Source organism: Amblyomma maculatum, chromosome 5, assembly GCF_055883805.1.
Source record: "Amblyomma maculatum isolate TAMU_Amacu chromosome 5, ASM5588380v1, whole genome shotgun sequence".
In the NCBI taxonomy this organism is placed as follows: Eukaryota; Metazoa; Arthropoda; class Arachnida; order Ixodida; family Ixodidae; genus Amblyomma; species Amblyomma maculatum.
This window is the reverse complement of record NC_139348.1, coordinates 72,415,201-72,434,048: the sequence shown is the minus strand read 5'-3', so window position 1 is coordinate 72,434,048 and position 18,848 is coordinate 72,415,201. Positions and strand designations below refer to the sequence as shown.

The 18,848-nt window shown below is 45.3% G+C and overlaps 1 protein-coding gene across 2 annotated transcripts in view; it reads left to right on the top strand.

Moving 5' to 3' along the window:
* LOC146188494 (RNA polymerase II subunit A C-terminal domain phosphatase-like) overlaps positions 1-18,848 on the top strand; it is a 45,031-nt gene that overhangs the window by 8,746 nt on the left and 17,437 nt on the right. For both annotated transcript variants that reach the window (XM_084603797.1, XM_084603798.1), the window contains exons 7-10: positions 341-1,336; positions 5,031-5,144; positions 14,093-14,260; positions 16,643-16,812. In XM_084603797.1, the coding sequence (XP_084459923.1) occupies positions 341-1,336; positions 5,031-5,144; positions 14,093-14,260; positions 16,643-16,812 (1,448 nt within the window). The remainder of the gene's footprint in view (positions 1-340; positions 1,337-5,030; positions 5,145-14,092; positions 14,261-16,642; positions 16,813-18,848) is intronic.

Sequence of the window (18,848 nt, the reverse complement as noted above, 5' to 3'; positions counted from 1 at the left end):
TGCTGTTGCTGGGCTTTCATCTTTTGGGCAACTGCAAAAACTGGTGGATCACAGAGGCCTTCACGTATTCTCGAGGGGTCACATTTCTTTGCCCAAATCTCTGTTTCTCCATTGACTGTGCAGATGCGTAATGCTCTCTAACCCCTCCCCTCGACACCACACGGGTTCTTCCATGATGTTGCTACCTGTGTATCTTCACAAACTAATGTGCATAGGCTACAGCTGATGATGAGCCAGACAGTGTGTGGTATGGATATAATGCGCATGATTTATGAGGCAGGTACGAGCAACAGCATCTGCCTAAAAATCAGTCTCTGAGATTGAGTCTCTGTGTTTTCAGGAAGAAATCGGAGCATATCGAGAGGAGAGAGTTGGAAAAGGTAGTCATGCAGCCCAGGAGCAAGAGACTGCTCGGGATGCCAAGGAGACCAGCACTGCTGATGACAGCGAAAAATGCGCTGCAAAGGTGGTAGACATGGACGCTGGTGGAGATGTGGAGAGGGGCTCTGACAAGGGCGCAACTGAGGGCGCAACGGCCGGCACAGACAAGAATGGGTCCGACATCGTAGACGAATGTAAAGCTGAAGGTGCTGAAAAGGATGCAGAAAAGAACGCTGCTGAAGACGAGGGTAAGGTTGCAGCTAAGGATACAAGTGAAGATACAGAGAAGGACATGGCAAAGAATGCAGATGAGAGCAGAGACAAAGATGAGGATGCAGTAAAGCGTGCCGACACTGAAGGAGACAAGAATACAGCGCGGGTAGAAGAGAAGAGTGCAAGCGGAGACGCAGAAGAGGACTCGGCTAGGAAAGCAGATGAAGATGGGTGTGAGGACGTTGGCAAGAATGCCACCACCGACACAGACAAGAGTGCAGCCAAGGTTGGTGGAGAGAATGGAGATGCAGACGGGGACAGAGCGAAGCCTGCGGATACAAGTAAAGACAAAGGTGCAGAAATGGAGATTGTGGCTAGCGTCGACAAAGATGTAGCCAAGGATACAGGCAGGAATTCAACCAAGGGTGTAGCTGAGGGCGCAGACAGGAATGCAATCCAACAGGGAGCTAAAGTGACCGATGACATAATGGTCAGCAGTGAAGAGGAGGATGAAGGGCACGATGACAAGGGGTCAAAGGAATTGGAGGACGAGGACGACTACCTGCTGTACCTGGAGGAGATCTTGCGCACCATCCACACTGCATACTTTGCCATCTACGACCAGATGGACTCTGAGGGTGGGGGCAGCATTCCGGACCTGAAGCACATTGTTCCGTACGTGCGGCGCAAGGTTCTCAAAGGAGCCCACCTGGTGTTCTCCGGTGTGGTTCCGACAAACCAGGTGGGTGCAGCTGCTGTGTCGTGTGCTGCCTCTCTCTGTGTAGATCTGTTACAATACTAGTCATATGCAATTCAAGAAGAATGCAAAGGCAAGATAACCAATGGTCACTAAGGGTAACAGGCTGGATCCCAAGGGTAGGCAAGCATAGCAGGGGGCGGTAGAAAGTTAGGGGAGCGAAGGGGTTCAGGAAGTTCTTGGCGATCAAGTAGATGCAGCTGGCACAAGATCGGATTAATTGGAGGAATAGGGGACAGGCCTTTGCCCTCCAGTGGGCGTATTCATGCTTCTGCACTAATCGTGCAATCATCAAGATGAAATGTAGGGAAGCATTTTTTTTTGTATACTCCCTTCTGCATGTTTCTACAGGGCCATATTATGGTAATTGAGATTATGAGACAACCTTATTTAGGTGGCATCACCTTTGGCACATAACACTTAACAGTCGGATGCCGTGATTTAAAAGCTGAGGAGCATTGCAACAGCATTCTTATCAGTATTCCTGCTTATTATGAACTGTTGAGTCGTCTGCTGTAGAAGCTCTTTACTGTATTTACTGACATGATGAACCCACTTTTTCTTTCCAAGAGAAATTGATGTCAATTTGGGGGGAGGGTTCTTTACATGGGGAAAGCTAAATTTTAATATAAATAACTATTTAATACACATGAAGGAAAGAAGCCAACAGTCGGCGAGGCCAAGGAAAGCGTTGGGGATGGTACTTTATGACTTTTTTTTTATTGTTTACTTGGATAATCACAGAAATTAGTAATGTAGTCTGTTTAGAGGAAAGATAATTAAACACAAAGTAGAAGAAAAAACAAGTGCCGATGGTGGTAACCGAACCCAAGACCTCCGAATAATGCGTCCGGTGCTCTTCCAACTGAGCTACATCGGCCGCTGTCCCGCCTGCTACTTTCTTGGGTATTTATATTGTCTGTATACGAACCTTGAGAGTGTTCACCAGCGCCACCCTCAGCCATAGCAGCGGACGTGGAACGTCCTTTGTACCATCAGCATCACGTAGAACGTAATCAAGAGCGAGGGCGAAAGCTGTGCTAGAACCCTCTTACGCTACCTATGGCTTCAAGACTGCCAGAACCGAGACCCCCGTAAGCTACAAGCAGATCAATTAAGGGGAAATGAGGGTGCTCGTTATAATACATGAAGGAAAGAAGCCAACAGTCGGCGAGGCCAAGGAAAGCGTTGGGGATGGTACTTTATGTCTTTTTTTTATTGTTTACTTGGATAATCACAGAAATTAGTAATGTAGTCTGTTTAGGGGAAAGATAATTAAACACAAAGTAGAAGAAAAAACAACGTGCCGTTATTCGGAAGTCGTGGGTTCGGTTCCCACCATCGGCACGTTGTTTTTTCTTCTACTTTGTGTTTAATTATCTTTCCCCTAAACAGACTACATTACTAATTTCTGTGATTATCCAAGTAAACAATAAAAAAAAGACAAAGTACCATCCCCAACGCTTTCCTTGGCCTCGCCGACTGTTGGCTTCTTTCCTTCATGTATTATAACGAGCACCCTCATTTCCCCTTAGTTGATCTGCTTGTAGCTTACGGGGGTCTCGGTTCTGGCAGTCTTGAAGCCATAGGTAGCGTAAAGAGGGCTCTAGCACAGCTTTCGCCCTCGCTCTTGATCACGTTCTACGTGACGCTGGCGGTAACGAAGGACTTTCTACGTCCGCCGCTATGGCTGAGGGCGGCGCTGGTGAACACTCTCAAGGTTCGTATACAGAAAACATAAATACCCAAGCAAGTAGCAGGGGGGACAGCGGCCGATGTAGCTCAGTTGGAAGAGCACCGGACGCGTTATTCGGAGGTCGTGGGTTCGGTTCCCACCATCGGCACGTTGTTCTTTCTTCTACTTTGTGTTTAATTATCTTTCCCCTAAACAGACTACATTACTAATTTCTGTGATTATCCAAGTAAACAATAAAAAAAAAGACATAAAGTACCATCCCCAACGCTTTCCTTGGCCTCGCCGACTGTTGGCTTCTTTCATTCATGTATTATAACGAGCACCCTCATTTCCCCTTAATTGATCTGCTTGTAGCTTACGGGGGTCTCGGTTCTGGCAGTCTTGAAGCCATAGGTAGCATAAGAGGGCTCTAGCACAGCTTTTGCCCTCGCTCTTGATCACATTCTATGTGACGCTGGCGGTACAAAGGATGTTCCACGTCCGCTGCTATGGCTGAGGGTGGCGCTGGTGAACACTCTCAAGGTTCGTATACAGACAATATAAATACCCAAGAAAGTAGCAGGCGGGACAGCGGCCAATGTAGCTCAGTTGGAAGAGCACCGGACGCGTTATTCGGAGGTCGTGGGTTCGGTTCCCACCATCGGCACGTTGTTTTTTCTTCTACTTTGTGTTTAATTATCTTTCCCCTAAACAGACTACATTACTAATGTCTGTGATTATCCAAGTAAACAATAAAAAAAAAAGACAAAGTACCATCCCCAACGCTTTCCTTGGCCTCGCCGACTGTTGGCTTCTTTCCTTCATGTATTATAACGAGCACCCTCATTTCCCCTTAATTGATCTGCTTGTAGCTTACGGGGGTCTCGGTTCTGGCAGTCTTGAAGCCATAGGTAGCGTAACAGGGTTCTAGCACAGCTTTCGCCCTCGCTCTTGATCGCGTTCTACGTGACGCTGGCGGTACAAAGGACGTTCCACGTCCGCTGCTATGGCTGAGGGTGGCGCTGGTGAACACTCTCAAGGTTCGTATGCAGACAATATAAATACCCAAGAAAGTAGCAGGCGGGACAGCGGCCGATGTAGCTCAGTTGGAAGAGCACCAGACGCGTTATTCGGATGTCGTGGGTTCGATTCCCACCATCGGCACGTTGTTTTTTCTTCTACTTTGTGTTTAACTATATTTCCCCTAAACAGACTACATTACTAATTTCTGTGATTATCCAAGTAAACAATAAAAAAAAAGTCATAAAGTACCATCCCCAACGCTTTCCTTGGCCTCGCCGACTGTTGGCTTCTTTCCTTCATGTATTATAACGAGCACCCTCATTTCCCCTTAATTGATCTATTTAATACACAGGTAGATACTATAAAGTGTAAGAAAAGGAATGTTGGAAGCACATATTTTAGTTTACATGTAAAAGGTTTGTATTTTGTGATGATATCCTTATGTAGTTGTCATGGCTTTGAATACTAATTCAGTGGGCTGCTAAATATCTGCTATTATCTCAATTTTAAAGCTGCTTCCAATATTACATTCCTTACATTTTATAGTATCTACCTGTTTATTAAAAATAAATTTCTGATGACCATTTTTTCATTATTGTTTGAGCAGAAAATAGCAATAATTTTCTAATACCTCTGTAACTGGTTGTCCTGGAAGGAAAAGTTGTTCACATTTGAAATCGGCAGAAGAAACTGAATAAATCTATAAGTTTTCATAAAATTCAGGCAATAAATAACAAAATTAGTTTTAAGGCCTATGTCCCCCAATAACTAGTATAGGTATGCATGGCATCATTCATGAGGACTGTCTGTTCTGGCTGGTTAGTGTGGCATGTCATTGCAGCTGCTGTGGTATGCCGACAGCACAGCATAAACGGAGGCATGGCCTTTACAGTTGCTGTAAAAAAGGCAGTAAACGTCTCAAAGTGCCCAGTGTAGACGGTGGTGTTGCCTTCTCGGCCTGATCCTTGTTTCTCAATGCAGCCTGCTGAGAAGAGCCGGGCCTGGCAGGTGGCCAAGGCCTTGGGTGCCAGTGTGTCGCAGGACCTTGGCCCTGGTGTCACACATCTTGTGGCTGCACGACTCGGAACTGCCAAGGTGAGGCCATCGTCACTTTGGGCTGGCAGATTTATGACCGCAACTTTGGTTTGGGCCGATTGATTCATCGCTGAAACTGACTCTAAGGACTCCGCAATAACATTGTGGATTTTCTTCGCGCCCATCTGTTTATCTCAGCTCATTCACTCTCGGGTTTATAAATGCTACTCTACATTCTTATCTGCAATTTTTCATACCATTGGCAGTGTTGAACGAAAAAGAAAAAAAAACATTTCTTGTTTTTGTACACATAAGTTCTTCACAGTTAAAAGTTTGACATCATTGTAATGGGACATGCTTTATTTTTTGCGTATGACCTGCACCGGAATTATGAAAACACAGTCAAAGAGTTTGGGTGTGGGTTTTATGTGAATTTCTTGGCAGAGTACAGTGCCTGCAGTGTTCATCGTCACTGACAAATTTTAAGTCAACAAATGACGAACAAAAGGTTGTATGCTAAATGAATGGCTGATGGACTTTTGCATACTTACATTAGCAGTTCGAGCCCCGAGGTCATACACTGCATGGTTTGGCTAAAGGATCACCAATGTGTGGAAGGCAGTCCCAGCTGACATTGTATAAAGAATCTTCAGAAACAGTTTAGAAAAATGACAGAATTTTCGGCGATGCTGACTAGCCTCTTAAGACCGCTAAGCTTCTCAACGTAAGCTTTCTCTGAGAACAGAATGTACACTCTCTGCGTAGTAGTTTTCAGACTGCCTTGTTATACTTGCTTCAGTTTATTAGTGGGTTATACAAAAAGATAAATATACATACTTTTCTCAGTCTTAGTAAGGGTTAGTATTAGAGGTGCAGGTTTTATGCAGGGGTTGGCTATATGTGCAAAAATATGGTATTCTGGTTTACCTCCATGCTCTCTTATGTACCCCGTTGCAGTGCAGGGAATCTGGGTTGCTGGGCTAGAGGACCCAAATTGAATCCTAGCTGCAGAAGCTGCATTATAATGCTCAGTGCAAAAGCTGTCCGTGTGCTGGGCGTAGTCGGTGCATGTAGAAAGTCCATAGAAGGTTGAGATTATTCCGGAGCCCTCCATCGTGCTGCCCCTGTTGGCTTGTGCTTCGCTTCCAAACTCCGTGATTTGCAATTCTTAATTCATGCTATCTTGGTCTTGGAAGGGGGTTGTCAAGAATGTCCATGGAGTACCATAAATTCTGGGCCACAGTTTATATCCGTACCCACAGGGCTCAATTTTTGTTGAAAAACAAGGTTTTTATATAATACTAGACTGTATCCTGTACATTGTCAGAGATCAAATGTACAGTCTGGGAACCCACAAGTGCATTGAAATGTCAATGTTTTGCCTTTATTGGTGAGTCTGCATCCTCTTTTTCATTTGCTACAAAACATTCCACTTCTTACAAGCCATCACGATCATCATTATAAAGGCTGTTTGTGCAGACAGACGGGTTCTCTCATTTTTATGTCAAGGAAAGGTACAGTCGAGCCCACTTATAACAATACTCAAGTGCCAAGAAAATGTCATTGTTATAACCAATAATTGTTATAACCGGGTTTGCCAAAAAATGCAGTCAACATAAGGTTCAAAGCCCCGCCGGGGTGGCGCAGTGGTAAGACGCCCGACTACTGTGCCGGAGTTCCCGGGTTCGAACCCGACCTCGGCAGCTGCGTTTCGATGGAGGCGAAACGAAGTGGCGTCCGTGTGCTGTGCGATGTCAGCGCACGTTAAAGATCCCCAGGTGGTCGAAATTACTCCGTAGCCCTCCACTACGGCTCCCCTTTCTCTCTTTCCACTTTCACTCCTACATTCCTCCCTTCCCTTACGGCGCGGTTCAGGTGTCCACAGAGCAAGTGTGACAGATACTGCGCCTTTCCCTTCCTGTGAACCAACCAACCAACATAAGGTTCAAAAATTTTAATCAAGCAGATAAAAAGTTGTCCACTACTTAACAAAAAAAACCATAGTCCGTGAGCTTCGCTTGCTTCACAGAAAGCTTATTAACATTGGTCTCGAGAGCATCTAATTGTTCGACGTGCTCAAGTGGAAGGCCCCTTGAAGAAACGAAGTCCCGGAGGGAATAAATCATATGCAGGGCCTCCTGTGAGGACACTACTTGGAGAGGCTGATCTGCAGTGTCGTCGTCGTCATCGCTGTCATTGCCCGCCGTTCGCACATTTTCCACGATTGCCTCGTCAGTGAGGATTTCGGACGTTTCCACATCATCATCTGCATGCAGAAACTCATCCAGTCCCGATGCATCATTGCTGAGCGCAGACCACAGTTCTGGCATCCCTTCATTGGTCGGAGCTACGCAAGCATCAGCCGCGGCAGTCGTGCGATCCCGAACGAAGCCTGCTTCCCTGAAACAATTCTGCACCGTCGAAGCATTGAGTTCTGACCATGCACCGAAGATGAACTGAACTGCCATCAGTAGGCTAATCTTGAAATCAGGCTGCTCATCACCTCTCCGCGCAGCCATGTCCATGGCAAGCACTAACCTGTTCAGGACGCGGCGGTGGTACAGGGCCTTAAAATTAGCGATAATGCCGGCATCCATAGGCTGCAAACCTGAAGTGGTGTTCGGCGGAAGGAAGAAGATTTCCACGCTGGAAAGTTCTGGCATGGAATGATGCGCACTGCAATTATCCAATACCAATGCAACCTTCCTCTTTTGGCGTTCGATGTGGTCATTGAATTCCACGAGCCACTCATGAAAAAGCGCTCGTGTCATCCACGCCTTACCATTGTGGCGGTAGCGTACGGGGATTCTGGCGGCATCTCGAAAGCTGCGGGGATTCCTGGATTTTCCGATGACAAATGCTGGACATATATCGCTTCCGTCTATACTTGCGCACAGAAATACGGTCACACGCACCTTACTGTTCTTTCCACCCTTGCATGGATCTCCTCGAAGCGCATGGGTTTTCGCGGGAAGCATTTGAAAAAAAGTCCAGTTTCATCACCGTTGTAGATATCGCTGTCGGCGTACTTCTCGAAGATACGTGGCAGGGTTTCTTCTTCCCAACGGTGTCTCGCTTCCACGTTGAGTGAAGCTCCCTCGCCGGTGACTGCTTTATATACAATCCCGTGCCTATCCTTAAAGCGTTGCAGCCAACCATTTCCCGGACGAAAGTCCTCATGAAGAAGAAAGGCAAAATGACTCGCCTTCGCCGTTAGGATCGGCCCACTAATGGGCAGGTTCTGTGCACGGGCGCTAAGAAACCATTGGAACAAGGCTTCCTCCACTTCCTTGTAGGCGCCCTGCCAGACCCTTTTCCGTTCGTTGTTCTTCGAACCAGAGCATTCTTCTTGAAGCAGCTTATCTGCGGAGCGGATGATTGTAGAAACTGTCGGTTGAGGCAGTCCGTACTTCAGCACCAGGGCCGACACCTTTTGTCCATTCTTGTGGTCCTCAACTATGCTGCGCTTCGTCTCCAATGAAATTGCTGTACGTTTTCTTTTTGCTGGCAATAGCGCCGTGCAGTCCGGTGAAGGGCGTACGGCAGACGGATCTGCCATTGTACGACGAGAAAGCAAAACGCCACAGGCGTTGCACACACACCACTTGCACCCCACACGTATAAGCACTACGACGCCCGCCCACACACAGCCGCCGCTATCGCCACACAGAGTCGGTCGGGACGGCGGCGGGGACGCGACCATGTGACGGAGCGCGGAGGTGAGGGGGGGGGGGCAAGGGTAGAGAAACGGAGTGCTCTCCTCTCTTCGTATCGTGGGCGCAGTCCACTTGTCTCGAGGGGTGGAAGGGTGACATGCAGAGCGAAATGTGCTCGCTTTGCGTCATTGCGGACGCTCGCGTTTTCGTCGGAATCACACGTATTTTATTTTGAAGCAGGGTCACAGTAGCCAGTTTTAATCGTTATAACCGTTAGTGCGGCAACACATCATTGTAGTAAATGGAATTTTTTACTATTGGATACATAATAAATTTGACGGTGACATGGCTATTCATTGTTATAGCCGATATATTGTAATAACCGGTATCGTTATAAGTGGGCTCGACATATCTCAAGTGCCTTTTGTCAACAGCAGACGTCTGCAGCAATAACCTCACAATCTTCCCTGCTGTGCCGCAGAGCATGCAGCACACAGTGTTGACTGGGTGTATACCAGGTGAAATGCGCAAATGCCCCACCTTCTGACAGAAATTTTGCCATTCACGAAAAATGGCTTCATGGTAGCTCTCACTGGCGGTTGCTTCCACATTACAGATTCTCGTGATGCTACTGGTACTATGTCATTATTAAGGTTAAAGCCTTTAATGCCTCATCATTGTCGACAGAAGATTGTCAACAGAGGTGCCACGCTTTCGAGCGCGAGAGTTAAAAATAAATTAATAAACCATGTCTCCACCGGGAATCGAACCTCCATCCCTTGAATCTCCAGCCCAGCGCTTTATTAACTGTGCCATGCCCCGGATCGTGAAACGCTCTTCATAATTCTCCTTGTCTACCGTGAGGATGATAGTGGGATTCTGCGAGTGACAGATATGCACCTTTCCTTGTAAACGAATTATGCAACGCCGATGAACTTTGATGCCTTCAATGAAATGCTGGTTGTGTTCGACTAGGGTCACGCTATGTACCGTCACGACAGGTCATGACGTCACCAAGCGATTCATGCATATACGAAGCTGACACTGCTGGGCGTCTGATCCAGGCATCCGTGTGGCGCCTTTCATTTGCCGCTTCCTCGAATGCCACACACACAGCAAACAGAAGCAGACCCAGATGTCTAGGAGGCTTTATTACAGCAGGCGTCAGCGGCATTTCAGATTGATTTACAGGATAGAAAAGGTGCAGTACCTCTCACAATTCTCTGTGCAAACATGTACCACACCCTAAAAAAAAAGGGAAAAAGGTGAGAGTGAAAGAAGGGAGGGAGATAGAGGTGCGGAAGGCCCGCACTTTAGGGGTCCAAAGTGGCATCTAGAATTTTTAGACCTGTGATATTCAAAGGCAAGCCATTCGCACCCTTCCATACACATGCCGGCATCAAGAAAACTCCTGGTCTAAAGGTTTCTTAGCTGGTTGAGTGCCACCTTTAAGACGCGGGCTATTAAGTGCTGTACCAGTGTTTAGCACTCGATACACTCGTTTGCAACGTGGATGACTGAGACACAGGCTACTACAGTAAAGCCTCAATAATTTGAACTCGCTTAATTCGAAATTTCGGATAATTCAAAGAATTTCTGCGGTCCTGTAATTTCTAATCTAAATTTAATCGCACAATTCGAAGCGCCTGCCTACACCAGCCATGTTATTCCTACGGTTTTGTCTGTTTTGCTGTAATACTCTATCCCAATTTCGCTGCAAACCAATGAAGCAACGGCACCTTGAAGCCGCAAAGTGACACCGCAAAGCGATGCTTAAGCTTGACATGCCGTAGTGCCCCAACCTTAGAGCTCCCAGTACAGAAAACTGGTCTGTAATACTGCTTGGTGACTGCCAAAGCGCGCCCCTGCAGAAGTGGAGACGTGTTTTACTGCAAGTGATCTGACAGTACCACATAGACCTGCACCGTTTATTCTAATGGTGCACCATGACTTAGAAGGTTTGCAATGAACCTACCCTGCACTTATGCCTTTGAGAATTCTGAAAAAAAAAAAAAAAAAAGAAAGTTCGTTGTTAGCATGTTTCTCCCAGTTCTGCTCTGTCGTCGCGGTCCACACCGCATTTCTTGAAGGGGTGCCAAGATGCTGCTCAGTGATAATATTACAGCGTGTTTATCCTTTGAAGTTAGCTTCTGCGGTGGGCGCAGGGAGGGGGGTGAACTTGGCATACAGGAGCGCTGACAGTGCCCTGCTCGGCTGGTTGCCGAAGTCTGTTGATTTCCAGTATATTTGTTTTATCGTGTTGCGTTTGGGGCGGGCGCCGTCCACTGCCACAAAATCGCTGCACCGTGTGATAGCAAACGGCTTCTTGAGTGAACAGTGCTAAAAATTACAAGGGTCCAACGCTGCTGAACCAAATATTGAGCGAAAGCATTAGCTGAGGGTGACCGAGTGTTCTTCTTCCTCAGCCCACATATAAAGCCCCGCTTTAACCAAGCTGTATGAACGTGCCTTAGTGGCCTATAGGGGTAACGTGAATGCCAGGGTCCTAGCAGGCTGATTCTGACATAACCGTCCCATGTGAAACGAGAGACCCAAGTTGGCAGCCCCTGCCAGCCCACGTGGAGTGTGACGTCACAGCATCACATGGGTAAGGCGTGGCTGCTGGCCACACTATGCTGGAGGCTCAAAACCTAGAGTAGTATTGCTTTCGCAATAAATGCCGGCACCATGATTGCGGCTGATTGCACTTTTATGGATGGAAGGATGAGGGGAATACACCCAGTGTGTTCTTGCAGTGAAATTTTCTTCCTGGGCTACATTTTTTGCGATGTTCGGTCAATTTGAAAACCCTGTTAATCCGAACATTCTTCTCGGTCCCAATGACTTTGAATTAAGGGGGTTTTACTGTACTTCATCTTCTCTACTAGAGGAGTTCCCACCAAGTCAGCTGGCCTAATACACTAGAAAGGCTTGGAAGCGCATACTAGGCTGAGTCATGATGTCATATTGTGCTTACCACGAGCCACAGTACCAAAAAAAAAATGGTGGACGATGGCATTGCAGAGATCACAGGATGGAATCGCTTTTGTCTGGAGTCACTAGTTGATGCCCCCTAATCTTGCTGGGGAGTTCTTCTTTATACTGTTGGCCTGTTCTGAATGCATGAAACAACTTTATACAGGGCTAGAAGTTCTACATTTGTGGGCAAGCACCTGCCCTACTTTTGGGATGCCTGTCACTGTTGTCAAAGCGAGCACAGTGAATGCATAAAGCAACAAATGCAATTCTGGACCTAGTCACTTCCTCCAACAGAATAGCAGCAACCTATAAGGAGTCAATTTTCTTACCCCCTTCGAAGACCATTTTTCTTTTTTCCTTTAAGACCATACCAAAATGTTCATTTCTAGTTTTGCTATTTCAGGAAATGGTATTATATTTTTGATGTAAAGCAGTAGAAATGGCATAACTGTTTCTTTTTTATTTTCAGTCTAACCGTTTTTTTACTGTGCATTGCAGCGCTACAACAAAACCTACAGGGTGGGCTTCTTCCCGTACGTGGTGGGACAGTGGTCATTCAGTCCTGCTGCCCTTGTTTGTCACGAGCGTGACAGTGCTTAAGGCAGCACACAGGTCTGTTTGACTCCTCCTGGAGCAAAAGATGCGCGAAAGTTGCCTCCAGACACACATCCTGCCACTGCCCGCCCTCTTGCTTTTCTGATGCAAGGCCGAGGATGTCATCACGATTGTCATAATCGTTGCCCAAGCAACAGCAGACATCAGAATATTCTTCATTGCTGTCACTGAAAGCTGAGGCATCACAGCTCTTGCATTCTACCATTAATGACCACAGGCTTATGAGCAAACAAATGTGGGGAAATTGACGCGTCCATTATGAGATGCGTACGAAAGCAGCCAAAAGACACTGACAGAAAGGAAAGCATAGGGGATATTTTTGTTTTTGTTGATTAGGGTGAAATACATACGTAATTGTGGAGATGAGTGATTAGAAAGCAGAATAAAAAACAACCACATGACGCTGGTGGGATCTGAACCCATGGCGTCCCTCGGTAGAGCACAGGACATGAAGCGGAATTTAGAGGTCGTTCTGCACATGTTCTGGATAAAGGTCTTAGTTTTTTTGTTTTTTTTTTTTTTGTTTTTTCAAAGCTGTTTCTGTCTGTTGCAGTAGAAGTTTCTTACGTAAGGGAAGTTGTTGAATCAATGCCAATTCAATGTGTGCATTTGCTAAAATGCTGACCCTTCCTTTTTCTTTGCGCACTTTGTGCAATGATCTTTTTCATATCCTGTGGGTGAACATTATAACGGATTTTTTTTTTTTTTTGAGTTTCTATGACCGAGCAGAACCGTGAAAATTTTGAAATTTGCCCTTGTGCATATCACAAGTTTCAAAGAGGGCAGAACGATTTGGTTAGTACTGGTTGTTTCAAAACCGTTTGTAGTGGCACCGCTATTAGCATCAGAAGGTAGAAAAACTGGAAAGCTTGTGTAATATCACAAAATGAAAATTCCAGTGCTGTCTTTTTTTTTAGGGGAGAAACGACCTTCGGAAAACACGGTTTTTCTTTTCCCCCAAAATAAATTCAGGATGCAGAAAATCATTATCGATATATTATCTGAACGTATGTCGTTACGAGTGAGTGTGTGTATAGCCATAGAGCTCTGAGCATTGGTGTGTCAGCATTTGGAAGATTAGGCTTGGCACTTTCTGGCATTTTTTAGTTTAGCTTGTTTTTAGTGCACAATGATGGCTGCAGCAAACTGCTCCTGGAGCTACGTGTATGAACTCTGCCCCTTTACGAGTGGTTTTTTTTTTTTTTTTTTTTTTTTTTTTTTTTTTTTGTGCCAGTATTTTCTCTATAAGGACACCACCTGTGCTTGTGTATGGCAGCGAGCCATGTTCTTGTCTTCTGTGGTGCCGCTCTAATGAGCGCGGCAAATTGAGTCCAATATTAAATGAACGTCCTAGCAGAAACCAGTGTCATAGCATAGAATTGCTCACATGGGAGAACTTGGACAGAGAGTGAGACAGATACAACTGGACGCTGCCAAACATTGTCGCTAATTGCTAACTATCGAATCGGTTTGCTTTTAACACTGTTGACTGAGCTCCAGCTTTGTTGACCACACACATTGTGTCCATGTTGGGATGCCTTCCGGTCAACTCGGTATGCTGAAGAAAAAAAGTGCATTTGGCAAAAAGGTGCCTATCCTTGTTTGAGTAGAGCAGCCTTTAGGCCATTTAATGCATTATCATCTTGGGTTGTAAAATTTTGGTAGTTTAGCCAACTCTGTTGCACTTCATTTCTTCTTGTGTGCGCTCCTCTTCTGTCCCTTGTTACAGCTTGCGTTCTTTTGTTGGCTTGTCCGTAGGTGAACAAGGCCCGTCGCATGCCCGGCGTTCACGTAGTGCACCCCTCGTGGCTGTGGTGCTGTGCCGAGCGGTGGGAGCATGTGGCCGAGGGCCTCTTTCCTGTGGGACCAGGCGACCTGCCCACTCAGAAGCAGCTGCCCCCCGCCACAGCCAGCCGACTGCCCAAGGTGCGATCTGGGTCTCCATTCAGTGCAGTTTGCGAAAACCCCGGGTGGTAGAGAAATAATCCCAAGCCCTTCACTGCAGTGATGTTTCTATTTACCCTCCTTTGCCTCTCCTTCATCCTTTTCACAATTGAGGTGTGCATCCAGAAGGGGGCCTGCTATTGCACCTTTTTTTAATTTATTTGCTTGTACATACTATCGGTCCAACCTGGACCAGATAGGAGTGGGCACAACATCAAAGTTGAGGCAAATGCAGACCAGCAGGAGCAAAAATGCAATCAGTACAGTAGAATCATTAAAACAGTGTCACCAAAATACATTTATAGAATACAGGTGAAAAATAAAATACAGGTAATAAAAGGGTTCCCTTTATATAATCGATTGCTTTAAATATTTAGCAAAGTGGATGGAAAATTGTTCTCGAGATTTTGCATTTACAATATGGCTTGGCAGCCTATTTCATTCGGACATTGTTTGGGGAGAAAAAGGAATATTTGAAACAATCCTTGCAAAATCTCTCTATTTGGACATGTCTATATGCGTGTTCTTGTTTTGCTTATGTAGCGTGCTTTTCTCACATGGACTAAACTATTAATTACTCAATAAATAAAATTTGGTCTTTTTTTTTTATCTCTGAGAAAGGAAAGGCAAATCAGTTTTCGTGTAAAGGGGGGGTCACAGAATCCAACCTTCGGTATTGAGAGAAAATAAAACGTAAGGCTCGTCTTTGTGCATGCTCTAGTTTCTTCACCACCATTCTGTTAATCCCTCTGGTAATGACCACAGTTATAGGAAATGCTCGCTCACTACGAATAAGAGAGGAACTGCCATCGAAATCTGTATTAGGGCTATGGCACTGCGTCTCAGTGTAAAACAACCATGCCTGGACCACTCGGTTACAAAGAATAGTGGGTCACCGTAAACTAACTCCCTTCTCGTCAGCGTGATGACCTAAGAGTGTCTCATAGCTGTAGTGATAACGCCAGGGAAAGGGCCGACAACCCAAAAGGGAAACAAAAATGACAACGTCGAAATTGCAGTTAAAGGCTGTCAAGTATACCTCGGGAGGCTAAAAGTTCGACGAATACATGCGTGCTTGTTGTATGGACTAAGCCGAAGTAGAAGCGTGGTAATTGAGAGCAGAGGGCAGCTTTGAAAGCAAAATTGCTGCACACGGCCAATGATCGACAAGTGAGAGTGATTGAGAGGAGTTTGATACTAGCCACGAGGTACACTTTGCTGGCCCTTTCACTCACGTGGTGTGCTTCACTTGCCCAGTAGCATCCACTAAGGTCGGCGGATTTAACTGTTTTGGAACCAAAAAAAGACCCATTTACTGTAAAAAAAGGTTTTGACTAGAATGTTGGCGTATCCACACCCTAAAGAATGTCAGCTGCACACAGGGTGACCTCTCCAATTCGGTTTTCCCCTGGAGACAAAGACACGAGCGGCCATCCCCATCTAGCCTAGCACTTCCGCATCGTTCACTGTACTACATTCCTTCCCTGCCCTTAGTGCATACTGAAAGGTGCAGACGCACTAAACTTCAGGTGTACATTTTATTGTTAAAATTGTGCACGATGTGTTGTGCTAAAAAGCTGTAATTTATGATTGAATTTTCTTTGTTACAGTTTCGGTTTCAAAATTGGAGTGATAGCTGAGACGTCGCAGGACGAGTTGAGGTCACGTGAAGAATACAAAATGTGCAGTAGGGTCGCTGCTTTGATCATTTTGTGTAATCCGCACTAACTCCTATGAAAGCCTGCTCAAGAATTAGAATCTCAACAAATGAACAAGCAGCAGTTACTATACCCCTGCTTTTCTATTTATTACATGATGCCAACTCGTTGGTGATGTCACTTCCATAATTCAGGGCTTCAAACAAACTGCACAAAGAAAAAATTCTAGTATAAACTATTTTGTTTGCCTAGATGAATTCCAGGTCACGATTCATGTACATATTGCATTGTGCACAATTCCAAAGAAAAAACATGAACCCGAAAATTTGGTGCGTCTACGCCTTTAAACCTGCAAACCAGCTGGCCCCCGTCAGCCCCAATGGAGAAGCTTGTTCAGACCAAACACTTGAGAAACATCACCAGACCACATGACATGGCCGAGTTTGTGGGACCTCTTTATATAGAGTGAGACCGAAATCAAACTCGTTTCCCCTAAGCCATGCAGGCATGTTAGTACAGTTTGGTTAAACTGGGGCTTAATATCTATGCCGGGTGGTCTTGCACATACTGGGGCTGTGCAAGAATGTATGCTGTTGATTATGTGTTACCCAAAGCAGAGGTGAAAACAAGCGTACCTAATTTGTGTTTGCCCTGATGTGGCTGAGTTGGCCATCATGATTTTTGTTTTGTTTATCACATTTTCCAGGAGCCCTTTCCAAGAGCCACCCAGGTGGCGAAGCAGCCAGCGGAACAGCCGGCCAAGGCACCGGTCTATGATCCGGTGACTGGCAAGAGGATCTGGCGCAATGGACAGCGAGCTGCCCCGCCAGCCCCAACGGCATCTCCTCAGGCGACGTGCCTCGAAGAGCCACCAGGGTGAGTCTGACACCGAGATTGCTAGAACGTGAGTTCAGAGGGATGTGCTTTGTTGGTCTAATGGGAAAAAAAAGTAGCATTACCCACCAGGTCAAAAACAAGCAGAAAGAAAGGCATATTTAGGGGTGGAAGTTCTCCTCCATCTGATCCATTCTGCCCCAAAACTGCTCCAAACGGACTGCCGTGGTGTTTTTCCATCAAATTTAGCGGCCAGTAATGATGTAGCTTTTAAAACATGCGATCCGATGCAATTTAATTTAGCGACTGTGAGAACACACCAGGGTGATGACATCTGAGTGGCATGTACATGGTATAGGGGCAGCTTAGCCAAAACTATGTGCAGCACACTGATGGCAGAGGTGTAATGCACCTCGAGCTGAGCCTAATACATACTTATAAAATATTCGTAAACTACAAAAGCATGGAGCATAATGAATTTTTGTTTGCAAGTAAATTTAAAATGAGCTGCAAGTAATTAAGGAAATTGACTGCAAAAAAAATAAAATAAATAAATAAATAATCCTCATACGTGTTACATGGCACTTTCTCCCAGTCTTTTGAATCGCCAGGGGTGAAGGAAGCAGACACCGCAAACTACTACTTTTATTTTTTTGATTTACATGATATTGTAGACCTTTTTGGCGCAAGCAGGATGGGCAAAATCAGTGTAAAGAAGAAATAACAAAGAAAAGGAAAAAGTTTTACATGTCGTGCACAGATACACTTCTACAAATAACCTGGAAGCATGAATTGGCACAGATATATAAGCCATTTTGATTATGTCACCATTAAAAATATTGCAAAATACAACCAGTTGAAAACTCTTTCAGTGGTCCAAAATATTGCCAATGGCATTCCTGAAATTTTCACAAACGAAAACCTCCGCAGGCAGTACATTCCAATCCCTGATTGTTCGTGGAAAAAAGGAGAATTTGTGGACGTTGGTTCTGGCAAAATGGGGAGTTAAGCTATAATTGTGTGTGTATGTCTTGTTTTTCAAATGAGGGATGGTGTGACTTAAAGTGTTGTTGAGATTCTGAGCTTTCCATGAATTAAGGAGTGTAAAAATTCTAATCTTGCTATCTTTCGTCGGGTGCAGAGCTGTTTTATTTGGTTCGTTTCCATTAGGAGAGATGGAGAATATGAATTTCGGTATTTGTTATAGTAGATGAAGTGTACGGCCCGCCTTTGAACTTTTCCTACCCACGCGATGTCTTTTTTTATGTGTGTCCCACACAACGGCAGTGTACTCGAGTTTTGGACGAATAATAGATTCGAGTGTTTATTGCTTGTCTGGCTCCAAAGAATCACAAGAGTTGTTCTAATGGTTCTGCTTTGCAAACCAGCAGGTACTTCACCATTGAGGCTGTCTCGGATATGCAAGATCAGAGCATGCTTGAACTGTTACGGGGGTGACTTCACCTAAGATGCCAATCACTAAAAGTGTTCTTAAGAGTTTTTCAAAGCCACACAGGGCCTATTTATTACCAGCATATTGAAATTAACCCCAGCATAGCTCAGGTGATAATGTGAGCAGTCACTGACAGAAGGCCTTGAAGTAAAGAATCTGAAGGAGGAGAAGGCTACCATTCAGTGCCGCTATCCTCCCTGAGGCCACTGCTGACCGGTGCCCAGAAAGCAATCAGTTCAGCCAAGGATCGAAAGAGATAATGCACAAATTAGAGAGCAGAAATGTGCTGCTCATCGATGTGAGCTAAAAATTAGTGTTGGTACTTGAGCGCATCAAAGTGGTAGACTCCACCTTTGGATCTGTCAAGTCAAAATAGTGAACAGCTTTTCAAAGTTGGTATTCAGTTATGAAGTGTAGGAGCAAGCATCCCATTCGCTGCCAGTCTTTTCCAAAATTGTTGCTCAGGTCATTTGTGTAACTTTAAGGACCTGTACATGTTTTTTCAATGTTTGTCATAGCTTGTCAGAGATGCGTGCATAGTCAGCAAGTCATTGAATTTTGAATCAAAATCATTCAAATAGGTTCTCTTTAGGTCAGGAAGTGAAAATTGCCATTAATAAAAGCA